Source organism: Macrobrachium nipponense, chromosome 2, assembly GCF_015104395.2.
Source record: "Macrobrachium nipponense isolate FS-2020 chromosome 2, ASM1510439v2, whole genome shotgun sequence".
Taxonomy (NCBI): Eukaryota; Metazoa; Arthropoda; class Malacostraca; order Decapoda; family Palaemonidae; genus Macrobrachium; species Macrobrachium nipponense.
Genome location: NC_087201.1, coordinates 53,302,464 through 53,323,818, shown reverse-complemented (window position 1 = coordinate 53,323,818; position 21,355 = coordinate 53,302,464). Strand labels below are relative to the sequence as shown.

General features: G+C 37.9%; 1 protein-coding gene across 4 annotated transcripts in view; it reads left to right on the top strand.

Annotated features, from left to right (window-relative positions):
* The window catches only part of LOC135220585 (lysosomal cobalamin transporter ABCD4-like), a 274,508-nt gene extending 256,575 nt beyond the window's left edge, over window positions 1–17,933 (top strand). For all 4 annotated transcript variants that reach the window (XM_064257839.1, XM_064257838.1, XM_064257840.1 and 1 more), the window contains exon 14: window positions 17,429–17,933. In XM_064257839.1, the coding sequence (XP_064113909.1) occupies window positions 17,429–17,693 (265 nt within the window). In that variant the 3' untranslated portion in view covers window positions 17,694–17,933. The remainder of the gene's footprint in view (window positions 1–17,428) is intronic.
* The last annotated feature ends 3,422 nt before the right edge of the window (window positions 17,934–21,355 follow it).

Genomic DNA, 21,355 nt, shown 5'->3' with positions numbered 1-21,355 from the left:
CCTCTGTCATCACTAACACATTCAGCGTCCTCCCTAACCTAGTCCTTGCTTCAAATTCGGCTTGGATTAGGTTATCCGGCAGCCTAGGGAGCCTCTCCCCGAACTGATCAATAGCACAGTCCGGTTTAAGTTTCCCTACAGTGAAGGCTGCCGGAAGGTCTGCCCAAAGGTCCCCAAAGGCTGGGAAAAGTGGGGACGTTGGATCCGATTCCCTGAGCTGAGGGAGAGGCTCATCCTTCATGGCAGCCTGTACGGTCACCTCCGCAATCTTTGTTATGAAGGGGAGTGGTGCCTCATCCTCCGTAGCAAAGATTGTGAAGGGGCTCTTGAATGCCTGGAGCCTGGTATTAGTGCAATCCCAGTCCTCCAGGCATCTTACCCATTCCCTCTGAGCCTGCTCGCGACTGTAGATGACAGTCTCTTTAGGGATCTTGTCTTCCCTATTGAGAGCTGCCTCCGTCAACCTAGCATATCCCATGAAAAGTGGTTGCAGGCCAGCGGAATGGAACTCGAAGTCTTCAATACGACGAGCTCCGCAGTCTGGGATGGAGATCATTCCATCCTTGAAGGGAGCAAAAGCTGCTACCCTCCAAGGATTGCTCATGGTGAAAGCGGGAAGGGAGTTATAGTCAGGCATCGGAGTAACTCCGGCGCCTGCTAAAGGAAGAACAGCTGGAGGAGCTTGACTCAAACCTGCCAGTCTGTTCTCCTGGTCCGTCAGCCGATCCGCGATGTTCTGAATCGACTGACTGGACTGCGCAAACGAGGTGGAGATTTGGGCAAGCACTTGATCAAACCTGGTGTTCATCATTGTGCCCACCATATTCCCCACCTGTTGCATAACCCCTGCTGTGAAGGAGACAGGGTCGAAGGGACCAGAGAAACTGGCCTCAACAGGGGTCACCGGAGGAGCTCCGGTAGAAGAAGAAGGTATTGGCTCGGCGGGAGCGCGGACCTTCTCCTTAGAGGACTTACCTCTAGACCCTTTAGAATGCGAAGATGAGGAAGAGGAAGTCTTTGCTTTCTCTGCTCCGGGATGGTGAGCCGGAGACTTACGAGAGGAGGAAGAGGACGAAGTCTTCTTAGACGACGTCTTCTCCAGGGTCTTCTGCTCTCTCTGTCCCTTCACCTTGGGGACGACTGAGGCAGCAGGCGTCTTAGCCGGAATCTCTGATTCCGTAAAGCCTTGGAAAGATGAAGAGGAAGGAATAGGTGAAGAAGATCCAGAAGTGTCCAACAAGCCCACCTCAACCAACAACTCACCTCCACCTACCGTTATTGGCTCAATGTTTAGGTCCAACGTGGTGACGTCTGCAGCAATGTCTGGGGCTCCGCCTTCCATCAGGGCCTGCTCCACCTGGAGTTGGATGCGAGCGATCGCCGGAGCTGCCGTGGCGGGGTCGACGTACCCGGTTGACTTACCGCCTGGGAAGATCCGGACAGCCATACTCTTGTCAAGGATGTATGGCTGTCCCTTCGGCGCGTTCTTGCCGAAGCCACCTACCCAGGCTTTCAGGGTGGCCGACGCGGCGTCCTTAACGGCGGCAGCCTGAAATAAAGGGTTATTGTAATCCTTACAACGAAGCCCCAAGGATATATCGTTAACAATTAAGACTGATCAGTAAATCATAGAGCAGTATTATACAAGACTTATGTGATAGTATATACCAGAAGAGCTATATCTACACCGGTATATACTTACTCCGTCCGAAAACTGTTCCACCAGCTCGTAGCAGATGGAGCAGGCTTCATGGTGCCACACAATTAGGTCCTTGTGGCGGACGGCGCAGGGAGCATGGGTTCTGCAGACCTCGTGCCCGCAGGGGTCCTGGAGGACGGCGTTACAGCCAGCCTCCTGGCAGTTGGTAGCCTGTAAGTGAATAGATACATAAGTATCACCGTAATACACTAGCAGGACTACTCAGATATGAAGCTCCGCTGCATGCCGGAGTAGCATAAATTTTGGGCATAATCCTCTCCTGTACCCTGTGTGGGAGAGTCCATGGGACTCGGTAAGCTGGTAGAAAAACTCCAGTATACACCGGAGCGAATCTTTCTGATAAACCAGATACCTATCATACACCTATAGTACACCGGGGTTTCAGGAGGAGTACGCCCCACCAGAGAACGAGAGAGGATTACTTGAATAAAGTAAGACTAGACAAGGTAAAATAAATAAACTTGGAGCGTATAGCTCCGCTGTGGAACCCCTACGTCAACCGCCGGAATGCTCGGATAGCAAGCGGGCGTTCCGTCAGAAAACGAAAGGGACTACTGTACAGATATGGGAAAGCATGTAGGACCAACTGAATTCTCCCCCTCCCTTAAAATAGCTGGTGGAGACAGCTATACAATTACAAAAGGAAGGTTAGGGGAACCGGAGAGCAAAACCGAACGCCGGAGAAGGACCGATGCGAACAGGTGGGGTGGCCAACCCCACCCGAACACACCGGGACTCCCCCGAAGCTCAAAGAAAACGAGACTGGTCTGATAGGACCCCCCTTAAGTCCAAAACTCCCGTATCCTCCCTGGTAGGGAGGAAGAGGGGAGGGGTGCCCGGATAATCGCCATGGCGACCGTGAGCGGACGAGAACTAACCCTCCCTCCACGTGGGAGGAAGGCAAGAGGGGACATGGACTAGGGCGATCAGTGGCTCGACGCGAGCGCAGGTGGACCACGAGGCGATAATGCAACAAAACATAGCCTAGGTCGAGCTGACCACGCGAGCACGAGTGGACCACAAGGCAATAATGCAACAAAACTAGCCTAGGCCAAACTGATCGCCCTAACATGCAATCCACAAATAAATACATCGTAAAGAAAGAGGAAGGAAATCACTAGTGGGAGAGAAAGAAGGACGTCCAGGAGAAGTAGGCGAGTTTCCCCGAAAGAAAACATGCTAACTGCTCAAGAGCTGGCCTCTGCCGACGTGGAAAGGAGGGCGACGGCCAGGATGGCTGGACTAAAGAATAACATAGCAGTGTATTCATAATCACCCACACGCCTAAACACCTATACAAAGGGACATGCATGTATGAACACTAATCTAAGTCACAGGCAAAGGATTTCCGAATAGTACGATGTAAAGCAATAGAATAGTGGGAACTTCTGTACCACGTGATAAATAACTCGTATAAGAGTAAATACACACGGAATAGATACCACGGTATGGGAGACTGAAGTAGCTAACCGAACATGAGGCAAGCCGGCAAGGCGAGCCATGTGCCAGACCAGGAGACTATTATCGGACCTAAAAAACGGTAAAAACAGTTCCTGGCTGACAAAAAACTAGTGTAAAACCTTTCAGGGTACTTAACTTATCTGCGGCGATAGCTGCTAGTTCCATGGTAGAAAGTAAATCCACGAAAGCACACAAAAAGACACAGAGCAAAGAGTAGCACGTGCGTTCAGAAGTTCGCTAACGTAAAGGATGGCCACCAGGGGCGCTGCGGTCGGTGTCGTGGGTAGAGTAGTAGTAGTTGACGGCGCTGGCCGTGTATCAGCTCTCTCAGGAGGGGGATTTCAATGTGAAAAAGTTCTAAATGGCAAGAGGTTCGTTGTAATGGTCTCACTCGCCCCAGCTACATACCGACACCCTCTTTTTATTTAGGGTGAGCGAGTCAGTTATTCTGACATCCCCCTATTTTTATTTTTTTCTCTGATAATGTTAGTATTATTTACCTAGAAATAATGAACTTAAGGGATTATTTCACTGGGCGACACGAACCCTTGCCCAGAAATAGATTTTTCCTTCATCAAAATCCCTTATTAATGTAAAGAGCAATCACTTCAATGAAGAAAATATTACAATGAATTAGTAAGATATTAGTTTATAAATTTTAAAAATTATGTAAGAATGAAGGAAATCCCAGTCTTCATGCATCTTTCTTTCGAACTCCAGGTCTCTCTCTCTCTCTCTCTCTCTCTCTCTCTCTCTCTCTCTCTCTCTCTCTCTCTCTCTCTGTTTTTACTGAGATGAGAGATTTTTATGGTACACATATGTATAATGTTTATTAATATTTTCATATGATGATGATAATAATAATATAATATAATAATAATAATAACTACAATAATAATAACTGTAATTAAAAAAATCATATGTGAAACTGCAATTAAAAAAATCATATGTGAAAGTATTTTACAAATACTACGATAATTCTCTCTCTCTCTCTCTCTCTCTCTCTCTCTCTCTCTCTCTCTCTCTCTCTCTCTCTCTCTTACAGAGATGTGTTTTTGTGGATGATGATTTACTAATTTTCAAATATCAATATTAATGTAAACAACAATAATATAAATTCATTAAAGAAAATACTAAAGTGAATTAGCAAGATTTTAGTTTATAAATAAAAAGAATTTTGTAAGAATGAAAGAAAATGCATTTTACCCCGCGTCATAGCCAAGCTGAGTTGGCTGGGGTCCAACAACTGTCAAGTCAGTAGGGGAAGTGTGTGTTGCCATCTGAGGATCATGTAAAATCTCTCTCTCTCTCTCTTTTACTGAGATGAGAGAATATCTATGGCACATGTGTATGTTTATTAATTTCAAAATTCATATGTGATACTATTTTAAAGAAGTACAATAATCTATCCATTTCACTCTTTTAAATAAGGATAACCCTCTCTCTCTCTCTCTCTCTCTCTCTCTCTTCTTCATCTCTCTCTCTCTCGCTTCTCTCTCCTCCTCTCTCTCTCTCTTCTCTCTCTCTCTCTCTCTCTCTCTCTTTTGCCACATGAGATACTAGTATGTCCTAGTGGTAACTCTCGCCCTCTGTTTGGGCTGGAAGTGTATGTATAAGTATATCTTTAAGGACATTACTACATGTTATGGTAAAATAATAATATACATTACTAGTTTACAAATAATATTAAGTTTAAGGGGGCTGGCCGGAACCCTTATATATGGGGGTATAGGGCAAAAAATGCAAACATGAAAAAATTCATGGAGCTTCATATGGCAATTGAGAATACGTATAAGAAATATTTTGTCAAAATTCCTCTTACTTTCGTAGTTACAGAGTAATTAGTAAACATAACTCAATAAGCCTAAAACATTCATCCGTTCAAGAAAATGCAATATTTCTTCTGTTATCGTAAATTTTGATAATTATTGTCAAAGAAATTGTGAGAAATGGCATCTGTAGAGATTCCGTGGGTCGCAGAGGGGAGTATCAAGTTCAGCCATGATTCAGTGCGAGCACAGACCTCAAGTAGCCTACACGTTCGAGTTTCACCTCTGACATTCGCTTGCTTTTACATATGTTTCTCTATGTTTCGGCTAGAATTTCATCATGCCAGTGAGAAAAAGACAAGGAAAACATCTCGCTAACACAAAGACAAAGAAAATTCGCTCTAATATGATTACAGAATATCATAATATATGCGATATTAGCGTAATATATGCGATATTAGCGTAGTTAGTGAAGAGAGAAAGGGAGGGTTGCGTAGTTAGTGAAGAGAGAAAGGGAGGGTTGCGTAGTAAGTAAATGCCCCCGTCTTGCCTGAAGCACACGTCACACTGTCCCCCAGGCTACAATCCTTGAGCAAAGGGATCTTAATTTATGGTAAATAACATAGTTTTGGTTTATTAATACCCAAAAAGGAATATGAAATTCATAATAATCATGATTTATTACTTTGTAAAAAGAGAGTAAAACTTTGAATTTCACCTCTTGACATTCTCTTGCATTTACGTTTGTTTATTTTTGTTTCGGCAAGAATTTCAACGGAAGTCAACGGAAAATACTAGGAAAACATCTAGCTAACTTACAGAAGAAGAAAATTCGCTGTAATCAGCTGAGTTAGTGAAGGAGAAAGGAGGCCAGCTAACCATTTAGAAATTTTGTAATTGAAAGCTCCGGCGCATGAAACGATGGGTCTGAATGGAAGATTATCGTTTCATGCGCCGGAGCTTTCAATTACAAAATTTCTAAATGGTTAGCTGGCCTCCTTTCTCCTTTTTTAGGCACTTTTTCTCCCAGTCACATCAAACATTCGGAAGACTTTTGTCACAAATTCAGAGAAGCACATATACCACTTCACAACATAAAACTTTTAAGCCTTGACGTAGACTCCCTATTCACAAAAGTACCAGTACAGGACGTTCTTCAGTTTTTAAGGGAAAAATTATCCCCCTATTCAGATCATTTCCCTTTGGCACTTGACAAAATAATAAAGTTAGTTGAATTATGTGCATCTAATAAGTATTTTAATTCGGGGAATCATTCTACAAGCAAAAATTCGGGTGTAGTATGGGTAGTCCTTTAAGTCCTATTTTAGCCAATCTGTACATGGAATACTTTGAAACTACAGTAATAAATGCAATAAAACCCAAAAACATGCTGTGGATGAGATACGTGGATGACATACTAACATTTTGGGATAATAAGTGGGGTAATTTTAATGAATTCCTCTCAAAATTAAACGCATTAGTGCCCAGCATCAAATTTAAAGTTGAATGGGAAACAGACAACAAAATTCCTTTTCTTGATGTTTTAATAATCAGAGACACGACAGAATACAAATTTACCATATACAGAAAACCAACGTTCTCACTTTCATATATTCACTACTTTAGCTATCATGACAATACTATCAAGATAGGTCTAGCTAGCAACCTATTCTTAAGAGCCTTACGAATTTGTTCCCCAGATTTCCTGGAAAAAGAATTTGAACTAATTCGCAAGCAACTTTCATCTTTAAAGTATCCTGACCCCATATAATTGAGAAGCAATTCAAAAGCAAACGTAATTTTCTACCGACCCCCTAAAGACAAGACCAGAGACACACCCAACAATAAAATAAAAATTCCCCACCTGGAGACGATTAAGAGAGTAACTCACACCCTTGGGAAATCCAACCCTTTTGCATTTACCTACCCAAATACCTTAGCCAAATCCCTGATTAACGTCCAACAAAAGACATCGCCCAAAGACTCTGGGGTATATGAGATCCCATGCCAGGACTGTGACCAATCTTACATCGGATTTACAGGTAAATCACTTCCCCAGAGATTAATACAACACAAACGGTCAGTTAGGTATGGACAACAGAACTCGGTTTTTTTTATTTTTCAATCATATAAATGACATAACCATAGAATAAACTGGAATATGTCACGTGTAATTTATAGCAGCAACTGCCGGTACAAGAGTCAAATGATGGAATCGGCCTTAATAAAAGAGAAGCAGGTAATGAACATCTCAAAAGGGAATTGGACATCGGACATCGTCGACGCAGTGTTCATTCAACCAACGCTTAAGAGGATTAAAGGAAGATTATCAGCGGGGTGACCTAAATTGGCCTACTTGTGGACGAATCTCTTGGTATAATACCACCATTTTCTGTAAACTTTTCTCATTCATATACCTGAGAGAGAGACAGCAGTCTCTGAAATATAGTACTTTTCTCTCTACATTTTGGTGTTTTTATGGGCTCCTTTTATTAGATATATATACAGGCGGTCCCCGGGTTACGACGGTTCCGGCTTACGACGTTCCGAGGTTACGCCGCTTTTTCTTAAATATTCAATGGAAAAATCCGTCCTGGGTTACGACGCTTGTTCCGAGGTTACGACGCTGACGCTTCCGACGCTCCGAGTTAACGATGCTTTTAAAAAACTCATACTATGATAAAAATCCTTTATAGTTTAGCACAGTATATTAATAAAAATAAGTTTCTGGTTAGATTACAACAAAAATTTTGAGGTTTATGATGATTTTCGACACTTTTTATGTCGTATTTTTCTATGATTTTTAGTGACGCCTCATATGCGGAACTAGTTTTCCGAAGCGAATGATACATACTAGCTTGCGGTGCGCAAAGTTTACATATAACAGTCCAAAAGCACAAATAATGAAAAAAATCATTGCTTGTTTCCAGTAATAATAACAAAACGAAGTTTCTGGTTAGATTACAACGAGAGACCTTACCTTACAGACCTTACAGTTCGTTCGGGTTGCCCCAGGTCCTCAGTGTGAGGCGCCTCTAATGTCTACCAGAGAGTTGCTAGTACATCTTCCGGTATATTTTGCATCTTCCAATCTTGGATGGTCTGGGATGCAGTTTAGATATTTGTCGAGCTTATTCTTAAACACATCTACGCTCACTCCTGATATATTCCTCAGATGAGCTGGCAACGCATTGAATAGACGCTGCATTATCGATGCTGGTGCGTAGTGGATTAATGTCCTGTGTGCTTTCCTTATTTTTCCTGGTATAGTTTTGGGCACTATTAATCTACCTCTGCTTGCTCTTTCTGATATTTTTAGTTCCATGATATTTTCTGTTATTCCTTCTATCTGTTTCCATGCCTGAATTATCATGTAGCGTTCTCTTCTCCTTTCTAGACTATATAATTTTAAGGATTGTAGTCTTTCCCAGTAGTCTAGGTCCTTAACTTCTTCTATTCTAGCTGTAAAGGACCTTTGTACACTCTCTATTTGTGCAATATCCTTTTGATAGTGTGGGTACCATATCATATTGCAATATTCAAGTGGACTACGAACATATGTTTTATAAAGCAATCATGGTGTTCAGATTTTCTTGTTTTGAAGTGCCGTAACAACATTCCCATTTTTGCTTTACATTTTGCCAACAGAATTGCTATTTGATCATTGCATAACATGTTCCTATTCATCATCACACCAAGGTCTTTAACTGCTTCCTTATTTGTGATTGTCTCATTATTAGGTCCCCTATATGCATATAGCTTTCCTTCTCTGTCTCCATATTTATTGATTCAAATTTATCAGAGTTAAATACCATCCTATTTACCTCTGCCCAATCATATACTTTGTTAAGGTCTCTTTGTAGAGCGTTCCTATCTTCATCACAAGTAATTTCTCTACTTATTCTTGTGTCATCAGCGAACTACTCACTACGAATCCTTAACATTACTGTCTATGTCTTCAATCATAATAACAAACAATATTGCAGCTAGCACCGTACCTTGTGGCACACCGGATATTACCTTGGTTTCATCCGATTTCTCATCGTTTGCAATAACTATCTGTTTTCTGTTGTGTAAAAATTCTTTTAACCATCTTCCTACTTTATCTACGATATTGTGTTTTCTAATTTTCTTTGCTAATATATTATGGTCTACTTTGTCAAAAGCTTTTGCAAAGTCTAGATAAACCACATCTGTTTCATTTCCGCTTTTCATATTTTTGAATATGTTCTCACGGTGGACTAACAGTTGGGTTTGTGTACTTTTTCCGGGTACGAAAACCGTGTTGTCCTATATTAAACAAATTATTTTTTATTAAATGTTTCATAATATTTTTCTTCATTACCCTTTCATACACTTTCATAATATGTGATGTTAGACTCACAGGCCTATAATTACTTGCCTCTAGTCTTGATCCACTTTTGAAAGTAGGGGTGATATATGCAATTTGTGCTCATCATAAATCTTGCCTGTATCTACACTTTGTCTTAATAATATTGCAAGTGGCTTTGCGATAGAATGAACTACTTTCTTTAACAAAATAGCAGGGACTCCATCCGGCCCTGCAGCAGCTCCATTTTTAATTTCATTAATTGCCTGCACAATATCAGCTTCATTAATTTCTATGTCAGCTAAATATTCACTATTTTCTTCCCTTACTTCTATATCATTATCTTCATTATCTATTCTAGGGGTGAATTCTCTCTTATATCGTTCTGCCAGTATGTTGCAAATTTCCTTTTTTCATTCGTTAATCTCCCTTCAATTCTCAGAGGGCCTATTTCTATTCTTCTTTTATTCATCTTCTTCGCATATGAGTATAATAGTTTTGGGGTTTTGCTGATATTTAATAGGGTTTTTTTCTTCCAAGTCCCGTTTTTCATTTTCTTTTGATTGTATAATCTTTTGTTCTGCATTTTCTATCTTACTTTTTAGTTCTATAACTTTCCATGCATTTTTTTCTTTTGCAAGACCTTTTTTCCACTTTCTGATTTTCTGGAACAAGATCCTTCTGTCTCTTGGTATGCATGAATGATGTTTACTTTTCTTCTTCGGTATATATTTTTCCACTATTTTCTCCAATATTTTTATATAATATCTCCGTATTTACCCTTATGTCATCACTTACGAAAATGTTATCCCAATCTTTGTTTAATTCTTCATTAATTTTCTGACCATTTTATATTTTTACTGTAGAAGTTGTATTTTCCATATCCTTCCCACTTTTTCATTTCTTGCTTATCTCTATTTTCACTTGCTTTGGAATGAACTGTTAATTCTATGACATTATGGTCTGAAATACTCGCATTATAAACTATTATTTCTTTAACATAATTCATCTCGTTCACAAATACTAGGTCTAAAGTATTTTCCTTTCTTGTTGGCAGGTGATTTATTTGTTGAATGTTGTATTCTAGTAGCATATCTAATAGCTTTTCAAATTGCCTCTTATCTTCTGCACTACTATTACTCTCTTTTTTATATGTATAAGTACAACCACAATCTCCTATTCGTTCTTTCCATTCTACGAAAGGAAAGTTGAAGTCACCAGATAGGAGAATAGTCCAGTCCTTGTGATTTCTACATATATCATCCAATTTTTTCAATTATTAAGTCAAACTCTTTAGTATTAGGAGGTCTATATATTACTATGTTCATCAATTTTTCAGATTCAAATTCTACCGCTATTAGTTCACATTCTGAGTTACTATATTTCTCATATATTTTTCCTTGTTTTTTGTCTTTCCCATATATTGCGGTTCCCCCTTGATTCCTATTTTTTCTATCTGATCTATAAGTTTGGAACCCTTTTATTTGATCATCATTCCCAGTCTCTTGGGAATACCAGGTTTCACTTATATTCATTATATCTATTTTCTTTTCATTTGGGTTAGTTCTTCTAAGTACTCTATTTTTCTTTTTGAGTTACTCGTAACTAAACCCTGCGTATTCATCACTATGATGGTTTGCGTGTTTTCTCCTTCATTTAATAATGGTAGTAATAAGGATTTTCCCATGTCTCTTTTCCTGTTCTGGTATGTGTTCTTTTTTTCATTTCCAGAAAATTCTGACATTAAAAAATCCAACTTTTCCATAATATTGATCTTCCTTCATCATAATTATTCATTTTGTGTCTGAATCTGCAATTTTCTCCGTTTCTGCAATACCCTCTTGCATAATAAATACAGTTATTATCTCTTGAGTAGAATTTCGGAGCTGATGCTTTGAAATTTTTTGCTGACACCTCTGCATATCTCATTGGTGGTTTGCTTTTCTCTTTTACCTGATATTCTTGATTTCTCTCTTTATTTGTTTCTTTCTTATTTTGGATTTTATTACTTGGTTGGTTATTTATTTGATTATGATTCATGGCTACAGGGTGCATATATTTGCATTTTTTGTCGAACTTACATCCTTTTCCTTCTTTTAGGTTTTTACATATTTTTGGATGCAGATCTCTGCAATCATCCCCATATCCATCTAAGTATGCACATTTACCATATATTTCATAGTTTTGACATATCTTAGGATGTTTGTAGTAACATCTTTCTCCAAATCTGCAATTCCCTCTTTTCAAAAGGTTGCAGATTTTGTCTTTCTTGTCTATTTTTCCTCTTTCCCGTCATTGTGTAGATCTGGGTAGAGCCTCTTCGGGATTTGCTTTTCTGTTGTCATATCGTAATTTATTTCTTCGTAGGTATGGTGCTTTATTGCCTCATATGTAGTATCAATGAGTATCTCTGCATCCATACTTTTATCTTGTTTCTTTGTTTTCCTTATTTTTTTCTGTCATTTCATTTTTGTTTACTTCTCTTCCGTTTTCCTCTTCTTCTTTTTTCTTCTTCTTCTTCCTCTTCCTCTCTTCTTCATCCTCAACTATTTGTACATTCAATCTTGATTTAATAACATTGTCTATCCATGATAGACATGTTGAACAAAAAATTCTTGTATCTTTTCTCAAATCTTGTATTACCTCAGCACACTGTGGATGGGTCGGAATGTTGCATGCAGCACATTTTCTGATTAGGTTTTGTGGATTGACTATGCTATACCAAACCTTACACAGTTTGCATGCTTTTGGCATTCTTTTTCCTAATGCATCAATTAGGATATTCACAAGATTCACCTTATTCATTTTCTTTGTCGGAATATGTTGGTTTATGTATATTTTCTTTATGAGTCTCTTGACCACTTGGATTTTATTTGGAACTTCTTCAATTATTTTCAAGATGTTTTCATTAGATTTGTTCCAGTTTGAAGGATTATATCCTTCTAATATATCTATGAATGCTTTTGTATCTTTTTGGTTAGGACTGTTGCTGATTTCATAGATGAGAAATGCCAGTTCCCTTCCTGCTACCTCATCGTATTGCGAATCTGCTAAACACGCCAAATTACGCCACCTCTTCCCGCAGTTGGAACTTACTGCCATCTTGTTCTGATTTATAGTATTACACTTGATAAACTAACTTAGAAGACGCTTTATCCTACTATTTTCACACTAATCTTATCACCGATAGTTCACGAACACTTCTAGATATTTCTCAAATTCTAGTCGTATGTTAAACTTGTGATATCTGTTGATTAATCTGACTTCACGCGGGTACGTCTCACCAAGCAAGATGGCTACTACGAGAGAGAGAGAGAGAGAGAGAGAGAGAGAGAAAGAGAGAGAGAGAGAGAGAGAGAGAGAGAGAGAGAGGTGTCTTCCGACGCTCCGAGTTAAGGACAGAGAAGTGTTCGTTTCGTTAAACGGCCTCTGACTCATGCCAGTAAATGTTTTGTTGATACTAAAAATATAAGCCTATTTAAAGATATGTTTACTTTAATTAGTCTATATGATACGTAAATAGTAATCAACTGTTCTTGTAGCCCTCAAGATTTGGCAAAATCGAAGTATCCAAAGAGAGACATTATCCAGTACACTGGAACCTTGACATACGAATTTAATTTGTTCCGTTACCATCGTCGTATATCAAAACAGTTGTATCTCAAAGCATTTTTTCCCATTTAAAATAATGTAATATGTATTAATCCGTTCTAGCGGTATGAAACCACACCTAAACACAGCTAAATTACATATAATATACACATACACAAATAAACGAGTAATAACACACATAATGATAAAATAACAGCAATGTGATAAATGATAATAAATGTTAATAAAATCAATTAAAAAAAAGAAAGGAATTTTACTTACCACAACGAAAGATGACGTGAGGCCAGCAGGGGGAGGAGGTAGGGAAGGGTGGCAGGGAACGATTTGTTCTCTTTTTATTTACGTATGTACACTAATAACTACGTAATAAACACAAATGAAATAACATTGCTAAACTAATTTTATTTTTTTATTTTAATCAGTTTGTAGTTTAGAAATAATGTGATGCCTTTGGAAGGTTTTATGCTTTGCTATAATTTCATGTTTTGCTTCCATCGAAATCATTTTCTTGGTTTTTTCTTATCACCTGCTTTGTCTTTAGCTTTGAGACCCATGGTTAATAATAAAATAGACAAAATAACACGAAAAATAGGTGCAAATACAACGAACTAAACAACGACGTGTTAACATGCAGCACCAACAAACAAACAGACTGAACGCCATTTATCGGTCGCCTATACAACTAACACTCATCGCAAAATCGTCTCAAATATTTCGTTGTATATCAAAGCTTATATTTTCGCAAATTTTCTGTTGTATCTCAAAACATTCGTATATTAGGGCAATCATGTCAAAGTTCCAGTGTAATTTGATCAGAGCGAGAGAGAGAGAGAGAGAGAGAGAGAGAGAGATAGAGAGAGAGAGAGAGAAGAGAGAGAGACGCCTTGGCAACAATGGTCACCGTCTCGGGGATTGACGTAACATTTATTTTCTGAACAGATAGGACAGAGAAGTGTTCGTTTCATTAAACGGCCTCTGACTCATAGCAGGAAATGTTTGTTGATACTAATATATAAGCCTATTTAAAGATACGTTTTACTTTAATTAGTCTATATGATACGTAAATAGTAATCAGCTGTTCTTGTCGCCCTCAAGATTTGCAAAATCACTCCAGGTTGTACATAAAACTTCAAGAATGTAGTGTCACCAGAGGATTACAATAGTTTTTACCTTCAAGAACCAGCATTCTTTTATGAAAATAACTCCCAGGTTTGTACATGAAAACGACCAGGCAAAACAACATTTAGTAGTGAACCAAATGGATTACAAGTAAGGTTTTTTATAACTTTTTATTAGTTTAAGACATATTTCCAAGTGTCGTTCCGGCTTACGACGATTTTCGGCTTACGACGCATCTCAAGAACGGAACCCCCGTCGTAACCCGGGGACTGCCTGTATATATATATATATATATATATATATATATATATATATATATATATATATATATATATATATCCCATTATTCTTGGAAAACCCATGTATTTGTGGAATTTTTCTATGAGAAATATCCACAAATGCCTGGGATTTTTCTTTTCAGTTTCATCATAAAATGCACTTTTTGTAATAAAACTATAAAAAAGCAGGTATAAACATTTGTAGTGGGGCTTTCTTGAGTTTCAACTAACAAAATAGGCAGTTATAAGCATTTTTATTAGGGGTTTCAACTATTCGTGGGTTTTAGCTATTCGCAGGAGGTTTGGTAACCATACCCATGAATACGGGGGAGCTGTATTTTCTATTGAGATTTTCAGTTGTTTAACCAATGTAAGCAACTCACACTACAGGGTATAAATAAAAGGTATGTTATCTCATTGCTGATTGGCTTGTAGCATTAAATGCTATTGGCTGGAAGGATTAGAAGAGCCAATCACAGAGCAAGATATAAGCTTTGCTAGTTGCTGATTGGCTTGTAGCTCTGATGCATGGTGACAGAGTTTCACTTCCTTTTTTTTCATTTTTTTCTGTTCACTGATAGTACTGTATATTCTTATAACCTAATTTTATGTTTTAAATATACTATATACTCAGTAACACAAATGAAGAAACAATGGAAGAATATACTTCTTAAGTGGTAGAAAATAGATGGATATGGTTTGGCCAAGTGAAAGGGAAGAGCAACAATTTTTCAGAAAAGTGGTAGGTATGGAGGTGTTTATTTGCTTAGTGGTGAGAAGGCTGCAAAGATCACAGAGAAATGTTATACAGTAGTACCTCGAGATACGAAATTAATCCGTTCCGAGGCGCCCTTCGTATCATGAGGTGTTTGTATCTTGAACCACATTTTACCTGTAAAATGGCTAATCCGTTCCAAGCCCTCCAAAAACACCCCATTAAATTTCATAATAAAGCTAAATTGACCTATAAACAATGAAATACTACAACAATTTGGACCATTCAATACCTAAATTAAGACTAAAAAATGCAAAACCTGTAAATAAAGTGTATATTAGTGCACAAGAAATATTATTACTGTAACGTAAAATGTGGAAGCTTACCTTTCGAGTGAGGCTACGTACATACGTAACTATCCAAGGAAGATTGCTTCTGCCTACTTTTCACAATGTTCCTGTGTGAGCCTTTTCGGGGGGTGTCTTCTACAAATGATTGCACTTTATGAAAAGCGGCTTTCATTTTTGCCTTTTTTTTTTTTTTTTTTTTTTTATGTAATATGTACGTACGTACACTTTAAAAAATATATGCACGTACTACAACGTAACTATCCAAGGAAGATTGCTTCACAATGTTCCTGTGTGAGCCTTTTCGGGGGGTGTCTTCTACAATGATTGACAGATTTTCAACTTTCTTTTTTTGCACCTCATGACTCTGTTGGCCCTGGTGTCCATCAAAACCCTGTTCAACCAAATGCTCTCTCTGCAACTGATTTGGGTACTGAATGTTCGGCTGCTGACCTTCAACATAAACTGAAGTGCCTTGATTATACGTACACTACATACTGGTATGCATGTTGTAAATGATTGGTCTACACCCTCTGTTCAGCAGGGAGTGGAGATTCTACCAACCTTGCAAAGTTTCTAGTTATCCCACGAGAGAGACCTTGATCACTTATCCCATGTGAGAGATCTTGGTCACTTTTTTTTTTTTAAATATTACGTACACATTGACGATCCCGAAAACGAATACCACGTGCGTACTATAACAATGCTGGTACCGAGTGGCCGAGCCACGCCACCACGTGTACATAGTAGATGCATGATGGGAGGGACGCTGGCCAATAGGAGAGAAGGATTTCATGGCCGCGACTAGCTTCGGAAACCAATGGGAGAGCAGGAGGATGGTGGCGAGTCTACTAGTATACTAATATGGCGGCGCGTGGCGCGATTTTCAAAATTGTTATCCGGGCGAATCTCTGACTTTCAGAAACCTTTCGTATCTTGAAAACTTTTCGTATGTAGAGCCATTAAATTTTTCGTATTGGCTTTTGTATCTCCAGTTTTTCGTAAGTTGAGCCTTTCGTATCTCGAGGTACCACTGTACATGAATACCTGAACCAATATTCAGACAGAACATAAATGGACGGTTGATGCGAATCGTCGAATGGTAGAGATCTCTGTTGATATAACTGGAGACAGTAAGCTTTATGAAAATCTTTTGTTTTATTGTCTTAGTATCGAGGTGTAGGATTAACAACAAGGGTGAACTATTGTCCTCGGTCTATACTGTATGTACTGTATACTTGGCAGCATTTTGCTTAAATTTTTGGAACATCTATTCTGATGTTGGTGTAATTTAGTTTTTTTACTCCTAGCAAGGCTCAAATAACTACTGGTCTCTCAGGGTAGAATCATAACCCATGTGCTATGGGTTTCTTTGCTTAATGGTACACTCAGATAGTTACATTATTCATATTGTCAGCATCTGTCTGTATATTCATATATTAATTGCTGTTGTAATACTCATTAGTTTCTTACATATTTTCAGGTTTATCAATTTTTATGATGGTATAAGTTAGGGGTTTTCTATTTTTTTTAAATATGGTATATTCAGGGTGTGCTATTTTGTGAAAATTCAATTAAGAAAATCAGTTGAAAACTAGACAATATGAGATTGCCTGACCTCCAGTATGTTTTAGGAGGAATGTGTTTTAAGTTGATTTGGTGGAATAAAAATTTTCCTAATAGGTTTTGTTAATTCCTATAAAAAAAAGCAAGTATAGTTGAAGCTACTTGAATTGTTCCCTCTTCCTTTGATTTTAAGTGACTAATGTGCAAGTGTCAATCTACTTTTGCTGCTTATTATAAGGTATGGATATGATATCTTGAACAGTATAAACAAGTCAGTAGAATAAGAACTGTTGTTGTTTTATGAATCATAAATTGCCTTGACAATAAGTAAATGGGATGTGTGTATCAGTAGCAGTGAAATTAAGCTAATTTTAAGAATTTTAACCTTTCTGAGGTTTGAAAATGTTTTGTATCTTGAGCCACTTTAAAGAGGTGCAATATTTATAGTTATGTCATGTGTTTATTTTTTAAGCTATTTTTAAATTTAGTTTTCCCCTCTACCTTTTTTCAGGGATGATGCCTTATCTCCTGGAGAAATGCAGAGAGTGTGTTTCGCTAGAGTACTTTTCCACCGACCTCAGTTTGCATTACTGGATGAGTCAACAAGCGCTTTAAGTCTTGATGTTGAAAACTACTTGTATCAAGCATGTTTAGACCTCAATATAACTATAGTTAGCATAGGACATAGGGAAACTTTATTAAAGTATCATGACACTTTAATTACCCTTGATGGGAAGGGTGGTTGGAGGAAAGATGAAATTCGTGTTGGCTCCTAAAGTTGTCCTGATTTTTAGTGACAAGTGTAGTAAAGTGACAAGTACAAAGAAATGCTATGAAGAGAAATACTTGTACATTAATTTAGATGTAGTGCTATAGACAAATAATTTTTATCAAATATTTTAGTATTTTGTGTTAATGAGGTTATAACATAAAGAGTTATGACTGTTTTTTTTTAATGAAGACATATTACAAAGTTCCTTACCTTGAATTGAAGTAAATATATAATGTATACAGTATACTGGTTCCATTCTTTCCATGATATATAACAATCTGTGCTGGAGGCAATTTAAATGGGCACATTGGGTGTAATCATGAAAATATCAGTAAGATCAATGGTGGACATGGTATGGGAGAAATGGACAAGGATGGAGAACAACGGAACAGGATTGTTTGGTGCCGCCCTTTTGGCGCAGATTATTTGGCTCCACCATCTTGGCGATAGACAGTTTTCACTCGTTTTTTTGGCGATGAGCTCTTTTGGCACCAATTCAGAATGGAAACAAAAAGTCGAAAATTGATAGTCAAAGCTTTGTAGTAATTTTTTCATTTAACACTTGTTTTATGATAATCAAATTTTCTATTGTTTTGTATAGCCCATACTAGAAATGATGGAAAACATTCTAAGCAAGAAAGGCAAGCCAAAATGTGCACATGTTAGTTATATATATATAATATATATATATATATATATATATATAATATATATATATATATATATATATATATATATATATATATATATATATATATATATATATGTATATATATATATATATATATATATATATATATATATATATATATATATATATATATATATATATATATATAGATAAACCATTCTAGAGGGCTTATAAAGAACTCCCCAAGATTCTCTTAACATCTCATATGATACCATAAAATGTCAACGGTCATTCTCTCTCAGGTTGAGGAAAGCGTCACCTCTCACAAGCATCTCCCTGACACCAAAATTATGACCCCGTCCTGGGCCGCGTGGGTATCTTAAGTTACTGTGGGTCATGCAGAAATCAAACGCTCAGTGATTAATTTAGCACCGGTCTTATATTCTAATGAATTTACACAAGGGCCCGAGTGAAATTAACTTAATATCTATAGTACCGGCGGGATTGAGACCGAGCGAGGAACCCCGGCGAAGGGCGACGAGGGGGAAGTGCGTCTTTCCCTTCTCTTGACCGACGGGTAACTCCATCCTCAAGGGGAAACCTTGGCATTCTCTCTCTTTCCTTCAATACCACACAAACCCCCCGATATGTTCCTTCTAGGATCTGATTGGTTGCGGCACCTCTCCTTAGGTCTATGGACCAATGGTTGCCAATGTGGGTGACGCTAACAAAAAACGAACTTTTAGGGGGGAGATGCTTGTGAGAGGTGACGCTTTCCTCAACCTGAGAGAGAATGACCGTTGACATTTTATGGCATCATATGAGATGTTAAGAGAATCTTGGGGAGTTCTTTATAAGCCCTTCTTTATAAGCCCTCTAGAATGGTTATATATATATATATATATATATATACTATACATACATACATACATACATACATACATACATACATACATACATATATGTTTGATAAATGTAGCAAAAACGATCCTTCTGTAAAGTTTTAGAGGTGTGAATTAAAGAGTGAATGTAAAGGTCACATTCATACTAAAAACCATGAGGTAGTAAAAGAAATGAACAGACATTCACATGGTGCTTCGTCAGTAAGTGTGGAAGTTGCTAAAATCAGAACAAGTGGAAAATGTAAATATAATTGAAAACAGTTCTCAAGCTGAATTGGCAGCATTACCAACTTTTGATGTCATGAAAAAAATTATATGACGAAAACAAAATCAATTATATTTTACTCCTCCAAATCCTGTTAGTTCAAGAGAGTTAGTAATCCCTGAAACTTTTTAATTGGCGATAGTGGTCAAGAAGATGAGAGAATTTTTATTTTTGGTAGAAAGACCTGGGTAAATACTTTACGTGAACCTGATGTGTGATATGTGGATGGAACACTTAAGCAAATATATTGATATATGAAGAAATAATCACAAAGCAAGAGAAGAATCTATCAATTTTAGACCTTTTGTTTTTTATTCTGAATTGGCACCTAAGTAGCTCATCGCCAAAATACTGAACACCAAAATGTCTATCACCAAAATGGTGGAGCCAAATGATCTGTACCAAAATGTACCATTTAAAAATGGCAACTATGCAACTTACAGCAGTGGAAGGAGACAGACACAAATAGATTTTCTGATCTTTAGAAGAAGCCAATGAACTGAAGTGAAAAACTGGAAGGTAATAAAAGGGGAGAGTGTTAGTATGAAAAATTGATTAGTGGTGTCAGACTTTTTGATAAGACAAGTTGGAGGAGGAAGAAGGACAGTACAACCAAAAATAAAGTAGTGGAGGCTAGAGGCCCTTGTAATGAGAGAAAGTTTTTGGGAATTGGTACTTGATAGCATCAAATTACCTGAGGACATACACACCTGGTAGGTAGAAAATGATTCTTAGAATAGCTGAAGTGTCATTGGGAGATCCATTCAGTGAACAGGAGAACTGTTGGTGGAATCACGATGCACAGGAAGAGATCAAGAGGATGAAGGAAGTGAAGATAGCTTATAATTGAAATGATTCTGAGGGGAATCAATTGGCTTAGAAAAGTGTAAAGAAGTAAACAAAGAAGGCTGTATCAAAAGCAAGTGCAAGGAAACAATGGAAGTGCAAAAGATTATATGTGAGCAAATTAATGATAAGTATGGAAAAGCTCTGTCAAAGGAGGAAAGTATAAGAGCAAGATGGAAGGAATATTTTGAAAAGTTATTAGATATTGAAAACTTAGAAGAATAGCAAAGGATGGTAATCCACAAGTAAGAATAGTAATGGTTATCAGTAAAACTGATATCCCATACAATGAAGACACATGAAAGAATTATTGAAGACATAATAATGAGAGAAAGCACAATAAGCAAGGAACAGTTCAGGTTCCTGCCAGGGAGGGGTACAGTCAATGCTATGTTTGTTTAAAGAAAAACTATGGAGAAAGATAGAAGGCCAATCACTTAGTATTTATTGACTTGGGAAAAGCATATGACTGTGTACCAAGGCAAGAAGTATGGGGTGTTTGAGGGTGAAGGGTGTTTCTGAAAAATATGTTAAGGTTGTACAATATATTAATGCAGAAGCAACCACACAGGTAAGAAGCTCTGTTTGAACTACAAGTACAGAAAATTTCAAATTGAAGGTTGGTCCTCATCGTGGATCAACTGTCAACCCTTACATCTTCAACCATGTGGTGGCTATATTATAGGATGACAGAGAGGATGTCCCCTGAAGTGCTTTATTTGCTGATGATGTATTGTTGATAGACAGGACTAGAGAAGGAGTTGAGCTGAAGGTAGAATGGTGGAGACAAGCACTTGAAGATTGATGGCTCAGGATAAGTAGGATAAAGACTGAGTATCTGTGGATGGGACCAGAGAGAAGACAGGAAACAGTGAAATTGAGTCAGGATGACTCAATGTGATTGACAGTGGAGATATAGCGTGAAAATTCAACTACAGAATACAAGGTGCTTGAAAAATTTGAGTAAGTTGCCGGCGGGGTAGGGGGTTGGTTTGTGTCCTATCATCTCTATTGACAGTGTG